The 16,562-nt window shown below is 36.6% G+C and overlaps 3 protein-coding genes across 7 annotated transcripts; 1 reads left to right on the top strand and 2 right to left on the bottom strand.

Annotated features, from left to right (window-relative positions):
- Positions 1 to 504: 504 nt before the first annotated feature.
- LOC100648412 (putative GPI-anchored protein pfl2) lies at positions 505 to 7,509 on the bottom strand. 2 transcript variants are annotated; one of them, XM_012314738.3, is made up of 6 exons: positions 6,933 to 7,509; positions 6,363 to 6,854; positions 5,699 to 6,282; positions 5,059 to 5,598; positions 2,463 to 4,994; positions 505 to 2,363 (listed from the first exon to the last, which is right to left on the bottom strand). In XM_012314738.3, the coding sequence occupies exons 1-6, from the start codon at positions 7,181 to 7,183 to the stop codon at positions 2,200 to 2,202; spliced, it is 4,563 nt and encodes a 1,520-aa protein (XP_012170128.2). In that variant the 5' UTR covers positions 7,184 to 7,509; the 3' UTR covers positions 505 to 2,199. The 2 variants fall into 2 exon arrangements, with proteins under 2 accessions (XP_012170128.2, XP_012170127.2); XM_012314737.3 differs by having other exon boundaries at positions 6,363 to 7,509.
- A 781-nt stretch (positions 7,510 to 8,290) lies between these two features.
- On the top strand, positions 8,291 to 11,613 carry LOC100649466 (ATPase family AAA domain-containing protein 3A homolog). 2 transcript variants are annotated; one of them, XM_003399941.4, is made up of 4 exons: positions 8,291 to 8,614; positions 9,038 to 9,512; positions 9,594 to 10,617; positions 10,707 to 11,613. In XM_003399941.4, exons 1-4 carry the CDS (start codon positions 8,419 to 8,421, stop codon positions 10,842 to 10,844), a joined length of 1,833 nt encoding a protein of 610 aa, XP_003399989.1. In that variant the 5' UTR covers positions 8,291 to 8,418; the 3' UTR covers positions 10,845 to 11,613. The 2 variants fall into 2 exon arrangements, with proteins under 2 accessions (XP_003399989.1, XP_048266934.1); XM_048410977.1 differs by lacking the exon at positions 8,291 to 8,614 and adding an exon at positions 8,671 to 8,827.
- Positions 11,614 to 11,872: 259 nt separating this feature from the next.
- Positions 11,873 to 16,229, bottom strand: LOC100650657 (S-phase kinase-associated protein 2). 3 transcript variants are annotated; one of them, XM_012314743.3, is made up of 8 exons: positions 15,680 to 16,228; positions 15,557 to 15,587; positions 14,713 to 14,822; positions 14,304 to 14,618; positions 13,928 to 14,225; positions 13,339 to 13,775; positions 13,136 to 13,263; positions 11,873 to 13,035 (listed from the first exon to the last, which is right to left on the bottom strand). In XM_012314743.3, exons 3-8 carry the CDS (start codon positions 14,748 to 14,750, stop codon positions 12,689 to 12,691), a joined length of 1,563 nt encoding a protein of 520 aa, XP_012170133.1. In that variant the 5' UTR covers positions 14,751 to 14,822; positions 15,557 to 15,587; positions 15,680 to 16,228; the 3' UTR covers positions 11,873 to 12,688. The 3 variants fall into 3 exon arrangements, with proteins under 3 accessions (XP_012170133.1, XP_012170132.1, XP_012170130.1); XM_012314742.3 differs by lacking the exon at positions 15,557 to 15,587; XM_012314740.3 differs by lacking the exons at positions 14,713 to 14,822; positions 15,557 to 15,587 and having other exon boundaries at positions 15,680 to 16,229.
- Positions 16,230 to 16,562: the final 333 nt, after the last annotated feature.

The following is a 16,562-nucleotide window of genomic DNA, read 5'->3' as shown; positions in this document are numbered from 1 at the left end:
GATAGGTTGGCTCGCAAACAAACCCGCTCGTTTGACCAATCCTGGCTAGAGTTTCACGGAACGCGCGTGACGTAACTCACGCGTTACTTCCTCGGTTTCTTCCTCGCACGCTCGCTCTCCACCATGCTTTCTTCCTCGTTCGGCCGCGCGCGCCTTTACTTTTCTGTTCGATCTTTTTTACCGATCGCTAACCATTTAACGATATCGATACAATTTACAATACTTGACATTTCTTCTTTTCGTGTCTCTCCACTCCCCTTCTTCATTCCTTTCTTCTTCTCCTTTTTTCAATTGCGCTTTCATTCCGAATTTCTGCCCCTCTCTGTCTCCCTCCCCCCTTCTCACCCTCCTCTCCGTTAAGTACCAATGAAATTCGATTAGACTTTTTCACCGCTTTGGCTTACCACCAAATCTAAAACGACATTTCCAACGGAATTTGGATTGGCAATACAATTTCGCGTCGGAACGCTCTTAATATTAGCCGCGAATAACATTGCTACTAAATTCTTGTACTAGAATTATTATTTGTTTTTGTAATACAAACGTAGAGCAGTTATTGGGATATCGTGACAAGCATTGACATACCGTTCGTACTTATAATAATTTTAACGACATTATCGGATAGATTTTATGTCATCTTGTTTTGAAACACGTATCAGAGGCACAAGATACAGGTCATAGGCATATATCGGCACGATTTTTAACGAACGAACCTTTTACAGCGAAATTCGACCAACGCTATAAACTACGAAACCGAATCGTAGCGAATACACAGTGGAATTATGTAGTTGTATTATTAGTATACATACATATGTACATATAAACAACCAAGGACAAAGGTTGTGAGGGAAAACCACATCGCAAGTGTAAAATGTATTTTTCAAACACTATTGATATTCGTATTTCTGACATTTTTCAAAGTTTACAACGTTTCCTTACGGAGATGATATATCTGCCTGAAAATGTAGAAAAAAATAATTACGCATTTCTTACAACATGGCATAGAGAACCGCGCCTGTATGTTCCGTTGCCTCTCTATCACGTTACTTTCACATATCGATTGAGTATTTTGTGCTCCTCGATCATAAGATACAATCGTTCGATTATAAACGTCATGGACGTTTCACTTACTTTTTTATTCGACGTACTTACGCCAATTTGTCGGCGAGCGTTAATACTCTTTGTTGCCCTTTTACTTCTTCTTCATCCATTCTCTTTTACAATTGTTTTACTTTTTCCTCTGTATCGAATAAAGAAGACAAAAATGATCTCCGTTTACACACCTATAAGTCTTATTTCTGTATCCAAAGTAGCTATCGTATCAAGAAAAAAGGAAAAGGGATAAAAGTATTATGAAAAATAAAAACGAAATAAACTATTGCAATTAACGATCTCATCGCGTTCAAAATAAAAAATATGTTTATCGAAATGTTGGAAATTTGTAAATTGATGACTTATTTCAAAACACGAAGCGTTTTCGTCGCTCGAATCTTTTTGTTTGCGTAAAAAAATACAAAAGAGAATGTTTAAAAAGAAAAGAAAACAAAAAAAAAAACAAAGGAAATTTACAATATTTAAATATCGTATGTCCAAAACATTTTAGTGGCCGAATATAATATAAATGTTACTCGAATAAATATGAAGAACCTTTAACGTTTATCAAAAGTCGATTCTTGGTAAGAAGTTAACAGAGAAAGAATAATTAGCGTCTTGGACGATTCATAGGTCGATGAACGTTAAAAGTTAAATATACAATGTTCCATGAGCAAACACGCTTGTAATAGGTATTCGATTTTCCTTAATAAAACAATCACGCATTTTATTCTTCTATGTATCTGTACGTGTATATATATATATATATGTATATACATATATATATGCATGTGCATTACACGTAATGTAACTTAAGCAGACTTTAACACAGTGACAGATAAAGACCCGCTTTAACATTTTCGTATGTACAAGATGGATAAGATTAACAATGGTGAAAACTGTAACGTTAAAATGTCGATTCTATTCTATAATTCTGTTCTCAGTACGATAGAGCTGCATGAATTTGAAGGACATCGTTTTTTGACAAGATTCTGCCGAATTACGATGCTAGAATTACAGAATAACGGTATTAAAAAATCAAATGACGCGTTTACATATTTCGACGAAGAATATTCGAAAAGATGCTAGCGAGATTTACATTCTCCATCATCTCAGTTTTCTGGACCGCATATTTCTGGATCTTGAAATGGTAGAGCCGCTTCCGATACTGAACATACCAGGCGTGGAAGCATTAAATGTCGTTGAGGAATTAGTTGTGCCGAAGTTGATGGATGGAGTTGTTGTTGGAGCGGAGAAATTAAATCCTGCACCTGAATTGTTTAAAATGTATTAATCGAAATGTATAACTGAGGATACGAGAAGATATTAGTATAATTAAAGTTGTAAGAAAGATGGAGAATCGTTTTTACCTGAATTCGAAGTTGTCGTGCCAAACTGGAAAGGTGCAGAAGCGGAAGTATTGTTATTGCTGCCAAAGGCAAACGCGGTAGCGTTCTGTTGCGGTGGTTTTTGGTTTGCTCCGAAGGTGAATATTCCAGAGTTGTTGCTTTCATTTGCATTAGCGTTTCCGAAAGTGGGAGTAGAGGACACGTTGGGAGTCCCAAATGTGGAAGGTTGTGCTCCGAACGGTGATACCTTGTTGCTGTCACTAAATGCTGGTGGACTGTTTGCTGTGGGCGCAGTTCCCATGCCGAACGTAGGATTCGACGATATAGAGACGTTTTGCCCGGCGAACGTATTATTCGGCACGGGAGAATTGAAATGACTGGCAGTACCATTCGCAGCTCCAAACACGGGAGCACCACCGGTATTGTCGCGTCTGAATATCGAGTTCATACCAAAGTTTTGCGAGGTAGAAGTTTGCGCTCCTGGATTCTCCTTGTTTTGATTTTGCGAGGCAAAGTCAGGGGTACCGGTAGTTGTAGTGCCAAAAACCGGGACGGATGCGTTGCTCACGGGAATGTTGGTAGAACCAAAAGTGGAAGCGGTCGAATTGCTGGAAACATTTGCAGCGCCGAACGTCGACGACGTAGTTGGTTGCGTCGAACCAAATAACGTCGAACCGCTGTTGCTTCCAAACACTCCCGAACTGCTTTTGAAACTCGTACCTGTTGCCGAATTCGCCTGGCCAAAGATATTGCTCGTCGTAGAAAACATAGATATCGAGGTGGTCAAATTCGTGTTTGAGAACAAGTTACTACTGACGTTGCTTGTTCCGTCGGTGTTTATTCCGGATGTGGATGTACTCGCGCTAGAACCGAACATCGGAATGGAAGTTGTGTTTATTGCTCCCATAGATGACCCACCGGCTATGCTCGAGAAGATTGGCATCGAATTCGTGGATGCGAATCCAGCAGAAGTAGTGGTAACGTTAGAACCAAAAACTGACGTGGCTGTGCTCTTCGGTGCGGTGAAAGTAGCCGTGCTGCCGCTCAAGTTAGAAGACGTACCAAAAACTGGTTGATTACTCACTGTCGTTGTCCCGAAGATCGATGGAGCGGATGACGAGTTAGTGAATATCGAGCCAGTATTCGAAGCGATCTGGGCCATACTACTATTGATCGTAGACGTCGACGACGTCGACGATGAAGCTCCAAAGCTCGAAGGCAAATTATTGTTCGCAACGGCGAATGGGCTTACATTCGAGGTATCGGCTGCTGTATTTGTCGTCATCGATGCTTTACCGAAAGAAAAGCAAGCTTTGCTATCGTTTATGGACGAACTGGACGAAGGATGCGATACAAAGGTCGAGTCTGTTGATGATCCAAAAGTAGGTAAGCTAACTTTTGCGTTTGCTTCGAAAACGGTATTAGCTGAGCTTGTATCCGTGACGCTATTAGCTTGCGTGCCACTATTACCATTGTTCGAAGACGTCGCTGTGTTAGGAATCATCGAAGCCTGCCGAGACGTACTCGTCGAAGCTCCAAACGTTTCGCCATTTGCCGACGCATTCCCTGCTGACCCAAATACGAATCCTTCGGACTTGGTGGACGTTATCGAAGGATTATTGGTTTTGGTTCCAAATGTAAACAACGGCGTCGATACGTTCACGTTCGATTTTCTACTCAATGCGTCATTCGAGCCAGTAATATTTGCGATACTTGTGAATGGCATAACGTTTGCTTTCGTGTCGATCGATGTAAATCCCGTATTCTCTTCTCTCTTTCCCGCGACAGTGCTTAAATTTACTGGATTTGTGTGTGGCGATGTGAAGATCATACCGCCTTTCATATTTCCGGTCGATACGTTCACACTCGTCGAACAGATTGTTGTAACTTGCGAAACGTTTGTCCTTGGGTTGCTATGATTTGGCTCGTTTTTAGTGTTTGCTGCAGTCGTACTCATAGAAACTACCGAAGATATTGGCGCAGCAGTGGTAACTTTCCCAAAAATGCTAGTTGTTGCGGGAACAGCGAGTAAAGGGGATTTATTATTGGCAGACACGGTATCGAACATGAATGTGGTACGAATCGACGAAGTACTTGTCGCCGATGTGATCGTAGTTGATTTGTTAGAATCGAAATTTTGTACGTTAAAGCTCGTCGAACTGGTCGTAGTTAAGTTCGAAACAACAGGCTGAGCTATGATTTCAGATTTCGTAGTCAAAAGCGTAACCTCGACAGTGGAATTGATCGTTTTATCTGCCACGGAAATTAAGGCGTTTTCAATTTTCCTCTCAGACGTATCGGCAAACTGAACGTTCGTATTCGAGGAAGTATTTTTGGCTGGTAAATTAAAAGCCACATACTTTGATGACTTTGTATTCGATTCGCTGCTACCAGGACTAGGTGCCACAGCCGATGTGGAAATGGGTGTTGTATTAACGTTTGTAGTAGTAGTTGCGGAATTAAGGGTCGCACATGTGACAGTACATGCAACAGACTTGACAGTATTTACTTCTTCCGCTTGAATCACCACGTCTGGGTTAATCCGACTGGCAGCTGGAAACAAAAACGAATATTCGTAAATTAAGAATGAACGTACTCGCACGCTGAATTTCCTTACCTTTACCAGATATGGCATCAAACATGCTTTGAAGTCTTGCTTTCATGCTCGTTTGCCTCATGTCTGTAATATCTTCCTTCTTTATCTCTTCTACATCGTCGGTAGTAAACTTTGCTCGTATATTACCCTGCTCTTCGACCAACATCCGTAACTTCTCATTTCTTTCAGGTTCTGCCCTCATAAATAACTTGTGTGTTAACTTGGCTGATTCGATAGACTCGATCGATTCTACGGAACAACCTTTATCGCTATTCTGCGCATTCAAACGTTTTGTGTGTTTGCAGTCTGATTCATTTTCTATAATTCTATCGTTAAAATTTCCTTTTGTTTTTAAAATACCCTTCAACGGTGAATGTTCTTGTAGCTTATCGACAGAGTTACACGCATGTAAATTATTCCTTTTCTCCGTTAACTCGTAGTCAGGATATTTTGGGCTTGTGCTCGGAACTTGTGCTATCGTTTCCGTACTAGCGCTTTGAACACATTCCAAAGATTTAAAATGCTTTTCAAAATCTGGGGTTCCGCTTCGTGAAAAATCTCCTAAAATAAACAAGCCAAATGTAAAACAAATCCAAGTATTTTATCGTTGTCGTTACTGTTACCATTACAAGATTACAAATTATTTCGACCTACTACTTACTAGCTTTCCTTTTGACGCCGGAAACAACGTGCTTGCTAGAACTGAGTGAATTTATAATATCGTAACACGACGGTGTTTTAGTACGTTTCGTGGGTCGAACAATTTTATTACTTTGGGGAGAAATATCTTCTTCCGATTTCAAGGATTCTTCTCTGCTCCTTTTCTGCTTTGTTTCATCTTGTACCTCAATTTCCTTACTAGCAACGATATCTCTTCGTTGTTTCTTTGCCGGGTCGAAAGCGACATCTTCCCTCGAAGCGTGTCTTTTTAGCGATATCTCCCTTAGAGCTTGTGCGATGCTAGGCGAGGAACAACTATTGTCAGAGTGATGCACATTCGACAAAATATTTTGCTTCGATGGTGGCGAATATCGTATGGTATGAGACGGTGCTACTCTAACTGTCGCCGGCATCCTTGTTTTCATAGACTTCACATTTATCAATGGAACTGAACTAGCATGGAGATTTACTTTTGGAAATTGTCCTACCCGATATTTGGATTGATGAGCCAATTTGTTACTTGCTTCAGTAGCATATTTAGTCAATCGAGCTGTAAGTCCTGGAGAGGTTACGTCATTGTATACTCTGCAATTATATTACAAATTTCTGTACTCGCATAGAGTTGCGAATATCCATCGTCGATTAAGGTAGTTTAGGCTACTTACTTGGGATCAATGTTGTATCTAGTCGATGCTAACAGAGGCCCTGTAGCTGTTTGAATAGCTTTTCTTTCTTCTACTTTTGTATCTACTTTAGAAGTTGCATTGGAATCCCACAAAGAACCTTCGGCATCAAAATACGTTGAATTTTCTACCTGCATCAGAACATGATTCTGTCCATACAGAGGAGACGGTCTCTTTGATAATACTTGACCAGGAGGTGACAACTTGAACGTTTGATTTTCTAATTCTTCTTTATTTCGTGACAACATTGGTGTCGAAGTACGTTTGGCAACAAAGGAATCGTGATCGTACGACGAATGCTCGGAATTAGGATAAAAATAAATTTTCGAACTGATATCGTTTGACACATTGGCTTTTTGTAAATTCTTTGGAATTGGGCTAAGCTGCGTGATCGATCCAAAATGGGAAGAACGTTTCCTAGTTGGATAAGGATCGGTACTAAGCTGATAATTCGATCCTCGTCGTCTTTCCATCCTAGAGTAGGGTGGTCTTTGGGTTAGATATCGTTTTCGAAAACGGCTAATTGCAGCCTCAAAAAATTGACGTATGTACCGGTATACGTGATCGATGACGGTCCCAAAACTCGTACGAACTTCGAAAGAAATGTGTTTGCAGTAATCCAGTAAAAGGAACGCGTGCGGCGACAATAAGCTGTCGTTGATAATTACAAAATAGCACGCATAAATCGTAAGAAACAATGAAATGGTAAGAATAAAAATCGATCCCCAAACGTTGTACAGAAACACGCACCCACTCAGCACACTTACTAAAATTATTACACTCCGATTTCTTAATTCCCACATATTATTTCAAACAAGTAACCTCTCCATGTTTGAAAAGAGCACATTCACTGAATTACCGGAACCTTGCTGCGTTATACTCGACGACATTATCGACGTAGCAACTACTACGTAGTACATATTAATTATCGTCCTCCGAGATATTAACAGATTTTTTAATTTATTAGAAAAATGTTTCAACTAAAACTTTACATTTTCTTATTAAATCGCCGATCAAATGATGATTTCTATAAAATATTTTACAACCTCTATTACGATCAACCTTCCGCTATTATAGTACGACGGTCATACTATCGTATGGCGGTCAAAAATCCAAGTTTCCGACGTTGTTTTAACTAAATTGATTCACACACGGAGCACGGGGCGGCAGCTTTCCTTTCGAAAATTTAACGTTACATTAGTTCAGTAGTTACATACACACTTTGGTTTCAAATTCAAATAACTATAACCTAATAAAAAGAATGCGTACTTTATAATTTCCGAATAAAATGCGTATGTTTATTTATTTATTAATAATAATGCAATTTTAATTAATTCTAGCTGTACCATTTGATAAGAAAAAAAAAATCCTATTGTATGTATCTTACATGAAAAACAATTCTAAGCAATAAGCAATGGACAAATTATTATATTATAATATGCTACATTAGATTATATACGTACTTGGAATAACAATAAGATTGGAATTCGGAATACGTACGCATAAATAATATATATAACATGATATTATTATTTGAATTATAATAATTATTATTATATATTTATTAATCATTATTATGATTATTTTCGAATAACGAGTGTTTCTAGTTTTAAATAAAATTGGAAGAATATATAAATTATTATGAAATGTGTTGCAGTAGAAAATAGCAAAGATATAAATAATATTCTCAAATATCCAAATTTCTATTTTTGAATTCTTTAGCTACTTTTAAATGTCATTTATTTATTTCTTGTTCATTATTATACAGATTATCATATATAAAAGAAATTTATTCAAAATATGTAAACTGATGTAAGGTACATATAATGTAATTTGGACTTTCCATTTCCGTCCGTTTCATTGTTCAGATGAGGTTTCAAGAGGGATAAATGAGTCCACAATCCGCTTGTTTCAGTTTTCACGCTGGCAGCGCACGTGGGAATTCCTCGTGATAGTAAAAACAGGAAGGTTAATAGACACGAGTGCTATCGACCTAGTCGGCCAACGGTTATAACAGCATTTTAAAGTACAGCAAACCATGTCGTGGCTTTTTGGGTATCGTAATGCACAACCGCAAGATTTTTCGCAATTTGTACAACCACCGGTATCCGATGGGGCTGGAGGCGGAGATGATCGTGCACCACCGCCTAGAATTTCTCAAATGGAACCGTATCGATTTGACTCGAGTGCTTTAGAAAGAGCAGCAACAGCTGCCAAGGAGCTTGAAAAATCTTGTATGATCGGTTACTTTCATTTTTTCTTTCGATTAAATATTGTTACGCGAAGTTACGTAAGCAAACAACGATTTCCTAGGTTAAGGACCTCATGTTCTGTATAACATGATGCTCCGATAATAGTCTAATTCCATGATGATGCAATGATTCGTTATTCGTTATCGAATACCGTCTTCAGAAATTGCTTTCATCAATGAAAATAATTATGAAGCGGTAAACTTTCAAACAATTCGCGATACTTTTACTAATAACTTTTCATTTCTCAATCATTCTATAATTTCTTTCCTTTATTTTTTTTATTTTTCTCATAATTACGTTACATTGATGCGTAAAATAGAGAATTTTGTAATGTAAGTTATTCGAGTTTTGCATTTTATCTAGCGTATCTCAAGCGAAATTCTTATTCTCTTCTTGTTTTTATAGTGCATGCCAAAGAGGCTTTAGAGCTATCTAAAATGCAAGAAACTACTAAACAAATGGAAAGACAAGCAGAAGTAAAAAAGTATGAAGCTAGCATAGAGCAAATGAAAGCAGAACAAAAACGTATTGACGGGGAGGAAAGGAGAAAAGTCTTGCAAGAAGAAACTAAACAACATCAAATGAGAGCTCAATATCAAGATCAATTAGCAAGAAAGCGATACGATGACCAACTGATACAACAACAGAGAATGAACGATGAAAATTTGAGGAGGCAGGAAGAATCAGTGGCGAAACAAGAAGCAATGAGGAAAGCCACGATAGAACATGAAATGGAATTGAGACACAAAAATGAAATGAAAAAGTTGGACGCAGAAATTAAAGCGAAAGCAAAAATAGACAGAGAAAATCAAGATCTGAATATAGAGCAAATTAGGGTGAAAGCGTCCGAAAAACGAGTAACGGTTTTGGAGTCGATAAAGTGAGTAGAAAAACAATTTAGGCGTCGATACGATAGCGGAATTGAATGTATCGAATGATATTTATCGAATATTAATTTCAGAACCGCTGGTTCGGTATTAGGCGCTGGACTCACAGCTTTTCTTCAAGACTGGGATAAAGTTATCGCTGCAGCTGGAGGTTTGTCTTTGTTGGCTTTCGGAGTATATACCGCGAAAGGTACAACGGGTGTCGCTGCACGATACATAGAATCGCGGCTAGGGAAACCGTCTCTCGTTCGAGAAACTTCTAGATTTACAGTACTGGATACGTTACGGCATCCTATCCAAGCGACAAAGAAATTAAAAAATAAGCAGACCGATGCTTTATCCGGTGTTGTTTTAGCACCAAAGCTCGAAGAAAGATTACGCGATATCGCGATAGCTACGAAGAATACGAAACAAAATCGCGGGATGTATAGAAATATATTGATGCATGGCCCTCCTGGGACGGGTAAAACAATGTTCGCAAAGAAGTTAGCGGAACACTCGGGTATGGACTACGCGATTGTGACTGGTGGTGATCTGGCACCATTGGGTCGAGATGGTGTTACTGCTATTCATAAAGTTTTCGACTGGGCAGCAACATCCAGGAAAGGTCTTTTGCTTTTCATCGACGAGGCCGATGCCTTTTTAAGGAAGCGATCGAGTGAGCATATTTCAGAAGATTTGAGAGCGATGTTAAATGCGTTCCTCTACAGAACTGGTGAGCAGAGCAACAAATTCATGTTGATTCTCGCTTCAAACACTCCAGAACAATTCGATTGGGCTGTAAACGATAGGTTAGATGAAATGGTAGAGTTTCACTTACCAGGTCGGGCAGAACGTGAACGTTTAGTTCGACTTTATTTTGACAAATTCGTTCTTCAACCAGCGATCGAGGGTAATAAAAGATTAAAAGTTGCACAATTTGATTATAACGCGCTTTGTAGTAAAGTAGCCGAAATAACCGAAGGAATGTCTGGAAGGGAACTAGCGAAATTAGGTGTCACCTGGCAAGCTGCAGCTTATGCTTCCGAAAATGGTGTTTTAACGGAACAAATGGTTATAGATAAGTGCAATGAGGCTGTTAAGCAACACAAGCAAAAGGTGATAAATAATTACTTTTTACCGTTCTTACTTTTTTATAATGTTGAGAAATTATTTATAATATTTGTTTCTATTTGGGATTTGTATAGGTTCAGTGGCAGAGCGAACAAGAAAAGCAAGAGGCGAAATCTATCTACGCCACTGAAAAAGAAATAGAGGTTCAGCCTATAAAATCCAAGACAGCAGTCGAATCATCATCGGACACAACTTCCATAGCGACGGCTTAACTAATTACCGTAATTGCACAAAATGTTGCGAGCGATATTTTATTAAGAAATCAATTATTAGTAAATGACAATGGAGAAGGTGTAAATGATACTGTTGCGAGAGAACGGAATTAATACTGACTTTTTGTTTTCTATACAAAATATACGTGTATAAATATTTTAAGGTAGAAATATATTTGTTGTAAATTTCTAGCTGGATTAAACATTACGTACACTTATATACATACATATATATGTATATATATATATATTTGTGTGCGCGTGTATTTGTATATAAGAGTGCTTGACTGACAGTGAATATGCTCTAAAACGTACTTCGGTTACAATCTAATGGAGACAGAAGTCTTACAAATCCTAAAAAATTCACACAAATCATTAAAATTCAAATATGTACTTTAATATTTTACTACCAGTTACGTTCTTTTTTTTCGTTTATTTCTAAGTAGTAAGTTTCTTGTGCTTTTCTCTATATTGTCAATTTCGTATTAGCGAATTTATCGGATTAAATAAATAGTAATTGAAAATTCTCAGGAATCCAGACTAGTAGGTTTTAAATTGATAAGAAATTGTGGAAAATAGGATGCAGATTTAATCGATATCATTCAACAGTACTACTAAAGAGTTCATGTACGTGTAATATCCTATCTTATAAGATACTGTATCTAAATTACAATAATCATAGATATATATGCATTAAAATAATTCGATATAAACGTTTAAGGAACGTTCAAGTGTACTCTTATAATTATTAATAAATATTTAATATCTTTTTATCGTTATTTATTTAAAAAATTAAATTCTTTTAAATTAATGACTTATTGTTTGAAAAATAAATGTTCTTTATTATCAACATCGACATTATTATAAAAGAAATTACAAGCACTAAAATATAAATTCAATTTGAAAAGAAATATTAATTAACATGTTAACACAAGATGTAGCATTTGTAATAAAATGAATAGCAAGGAAAGAAAGAGTAAGATAGTGCTAAAAATATAAACTTTTACGTATCAAGCGAAAAAAATTGCTTTTTCATTAGAAGTATTATTTATTCAAAAAAATACCGCTGGTGAGATTAAAATTAAGCTGTCATATTTAACTTTATATACACATACAACATTTGCATACTTAACTCTTTCAGTAAATTATATACACTCCCATCTATAAGTTACTTGACACTTGCATACTTTGAACAAAATTAATGTATCATACATATTCTTGACATAACGTAATTTTAACATTTGATATAAATGCTAACTTTATTTTATAATATAGGTCATAGTATAAAATCATGCATATCTTGATTCAATTGAGTAACTTATGGGTAAACAATAAGTATTAATACAGAAAATCGTATTTACATTCAAACAATCACTGTGGTCAAAATAAGCAATTGTCCGGTGGCTTACGGATAGGAGTGCATGTAATTCTTTCGAACTCTATGTAGCATACAATCATGCTTAGTACATTTACATTTCGCACGCTATATCAATCGAGCTATGTGAATTTTACGAGTTCATTGAAACAAAAGACACGCAAGTCTTCAAATATACATATACTCTCTCAACTACTTTTCTCAGTATCCTTTCTACGTAAATACTGACAAAGAAACGAATTTAAAATGTATTTAATTTAGAAGAAAAAAAAGAAAGAACAGAAAGACAAAGAGAATGATATAGCAAAAGCATATTGTTTAATTTTATTTCAATAGGATTGTAAAATCAGTCTCTTATTAAGAAGACATTTTGTAAAAAGGCACGCACGTACATTTCAGGTTCCCTTTGGTATTTAGTTGGCCTTTACCACTATTTGTGTACAAAATCAATTAGTTACAATAATTACGTTCAATCTCTAACGCGAAGTCCCCAAATACTCGTTCTTCGGACACCAATGGTTGGTCTTGCAACGGAACTGTATAGGAACTTATTAAGTTGGGTTTCGCCACAGGTAACTTGTAATGATTTCAGTACTGGTTCGGGTATTACACCAAAAACATCCAAATATAACAAAGATGGCATATACGCCAATGTTACGTACGTCGACGGAGGTATACCATAACAACGACTTAGCGACAAATGCTCTAATTTTGACAAATCAAGTAAATTACGGACAGTATTCATTGTAAGCATAGTACAATCGCTCAAATCTAATTCTACCATATCTGGGCAACTTTTCACTAAATCCTTAACATCTGAAACAAGGGAAAAAAAAGGAAAATACTGTCATTCGAACTAGCATGACGGATAACCGGATTTAACATAAATTTTCGAAACCACGAAACTTGTACTTACTATCATCTGTAATGGTTTTTCTGCATCCAGCTATATTTAAACGTGTAACGGATGAAGGTAACGATTTACAAAGTAACGCCATAGTATCGGTATCTAAACCACACCAAGCCATATTGACAGCATTGAGACTGAAAATATTAAAATAACACGTTAAAACACATTTCTCGCTAACCAACGACGCTATTGCAAATAATTTTTCTTACTTTGTAAGCTTCATCAAATCCTTGATACATTCAATATCCATACCCTCGCACATCGTTAAATTTAAAATTTCTAAGTCATTATTATCACTGATAGCTTTGCAACATGATCTATTCACTGTACACTTTTCTAGAGATAATTTTTTAAGGTATTTACACTTAGATAATAACATAGCCAATCCATCTGGAGAAATCACTGCCATCGAAAGGTCAAAGTACTGTAGTTTACTAATATAACCATCGGTAAGAACTTCACTGTTTTCAAGAAATACAGGATCTGCAATTTCTGCTTGCGCAAGTCGAAGTATTTGAACACCTCGTGGCAATATATGACCCAATGTACCTTCGTTCAAGACTTTACTGCCTAAATCCAACCTACTCCATAACGCTTCATCTCGTGCTATTTGACACCATCGTTTACAGACCAACATGGAACGTACCTAACAAAAAAAAGAAAAAAGAAAAAAAAGAAAAGAAGACAAAAAATAGAAAAAAAAAGAAAGGCAAACAGGACATAAAATATTTGATGTTACTCATATGCTTTGCCCATTAATTATCTGTATTATTTATTTCTATTAATTTGTAATCTTACCAAACATTTCTTTGGAAGCCATTTTAATATCATTAAAATCATCTCATCGGATAATTTGTTAAACTTATCTTCACCAAGCATCGAAGCTTTTCTTTTTCTCCTATATAGATAGAACTGTTCAAGACTACTTTCTCTGGTTGAAACATTAGGATTGTCTTTAGAAAAAGTTTCTTTCGTGTCGATAAAATGATCTATTTCCGCTCTAGAGGAATAACCAGATTCGTTTCCAGTTGTTGAATATGTTGCAAATTCATCCAGTTCGTACGGATTGGGATCCAATCTTTGAGTAGCTTCCAAACTTTTGAAAAATATGTTAAAAAATGTATGAACGTGTAAGCAAACTGATGAAAAGAATTTTCACAGTTAAAATACAAACCTGTCTATACTAGTGGTATCCAAGCTGGAACCTCTATAAATGCACTCTTGACTTTGAGAGTCATTCATATTTTTACATTGTCCATTGTTATCCAAGATAGTAGGCGAGATTGTTTGTTCCAAAGAATGAGACTTTTTTGTACTTTCACAATTCGATGCTCCATCTTCTAACATACTGACACCCATTTCTTCTAAGATTTCAGATTCTACAAGGCTTGTATCATCAGAACATGACCATTTTGCACTATGTTTGGAGGTACTGTTCAAACTGTTGTTTAAGTTGTTATTACAGCTGTCATCTAAGCGTAGTTGTTTGCTGTAAAATATATTTGCATGTACAAAATTAATCACCGACAAGATTACATTTGCATAATATGATCAGATAAAAGAAAGAGTAGAAAAAAGGCAACCTGTTCCACCAGGGTGAAGAAGGTGATCCTTTGGACATAGTAATTTCTAAGTCTTCCTTAAGATTAGTATGTTTTGTCGTTGTTTAGAAGTGCACAGATTATGTAGAAACCTACAGATTGGCATAGAGGAAAAATTATGTTTGACTTGGATCATAAATAGCTTGATGTTTGTAGGTCAAAGATCATTGTCAAACTGAACATAAACAGAATTTCAAATTACAAATAAATAAAACAAGAAAAACAGGTAATCCATATCGACTAAAATGTACACCAAGTAATTTTTAGTAAACATTTGTATTTGGATCTAATTAGTATAAATAATCATACGAGTAATTGAACATGATTAACATAACTCATAGTTAGTGAAAATCACTAAAGGAAAGCAATTTAAAAGATATGATGCGGTAAGAATGTTATTAGCATAGCTATTAACTGGATATTTTTAACGAAATATTTGTGAGTTTGATAATTTAGTAATTATATTTATAAATCAAAGAACACGATCTTCCCACTATCTTGCTAAAAAAAAAACTACAAAATCATCGAAACATAGAAGAAATTACGTTGATTCAACTAATTCCCCAATCGACAGTTTATTAATTTTCCGAATGAAGAGAAAAAATAGTTTTTTGTGGTAGAGAACCAGTCGAAGAACGTAATTGGGAAAAAAAGTGATTTCAATATTTTTCGTTGGCGAATTTGTCATTTATAAACTTGGAGTATCTGGAGTGACAAACAAACCGTGAACGAATTTTGATCTTTTCGATGAAAAGAATGAAAATTTGTTATATCTTGCGAATAGATTTCGCAAGAAGTATTCACTGGGAAAGGTTCTTAACCTTACCTGTGGGCGCGAAATATGCACCTGCATCACCCTGAGCAACAGGTAAGAGAGATGTATACGATGATTACGAAAAGCTGGGTAGTTTTATTTCGAAGGCGGGGAATTGCAGTAAAATGAGATTACCTTTCGGGAGGCGAGAATTCTTTGGAATTTTCGAGATAGTGTTCGTTGAGCCTCGTGTGCTCCGCCACGACGGAATTCATTTTTGGCGGAATCCGGTCACCGTATCCTTTTTTCAATCGCCACTGGTTCCACGCATGGAAAACAATCGTTAGCGACGAATCCCAATCGCTCGAATTACTCGCGACCATTCGATCTATTCCCTTGGTCTCTTATCCGATTGGTTGACGGTTCAATGATCTCGAGACGGCGGGAAATTGAGGAATCGATCGTGCGCGCCAACTGTTTAACATTACTTACCTAAACTATAAACCATCCGATCGGCGCTGCTGTGCTTTTTCCGATTGTTATTATTTTAAAAGTTTGCGTAACCGCAACTGCTTCCTTAGAAACTTCAATCCGACCGATTTCAAGCCGGAAAACTTATTTTCATTTCTACTCACCCTGTTTCCATTTATTACAACTTGTTTCGTTTACGTTTTAACGAATGTACGTGCGTATAGCTTTTAACTAAAAAATCTACTAAATAAAGAAAGGAATTTGTCTCTGAAAATATTTATATGCATACGTTACTACTTCGACTCTCTTAATTTTCGATCTTCCGTTTCTCGTTTCGGACGTTTGTCCCGAAATTGACTAAATCGGACGTTTTTCTACGGAAGTCGAATCGAGATTGAAGCGGCTGTAATCCTCGTTCGTGCCACCAGCCGTACCTAAAATCAGAATCATTGATCGATTAAAATAAAATAAAGAGAAACGAAGAAAGAAGAGCCTTGTATCGTTTTCATAAGATTTAAATTACGCATTGCTGCTAAGTAAAACTGGTGGGCGTCTACTACAATTGCCACCGTTTTCCTGCTCTTCCGTAGTTTTCTCGAATGTACGA

Source organism: Bombus terrestris, chromosome 12 (genome assembly GCF_910591885.1).
Source record: "Bombus terrestris chromosome 12, iyBomTerr1.2, whole genome shotgun sequence".
NCBI classification, from domain to species: domain Eukaryota; kingdom Metazoa; phylum Arthropoda; class Insecta; order Hymenoptera; family Apidae; genus Bombus; species Bombus terrestris.
Note: the sequence above shows the minus strand (reverse complement) of the source record. Positions and strands in the feature narration are given on the sequence as shown.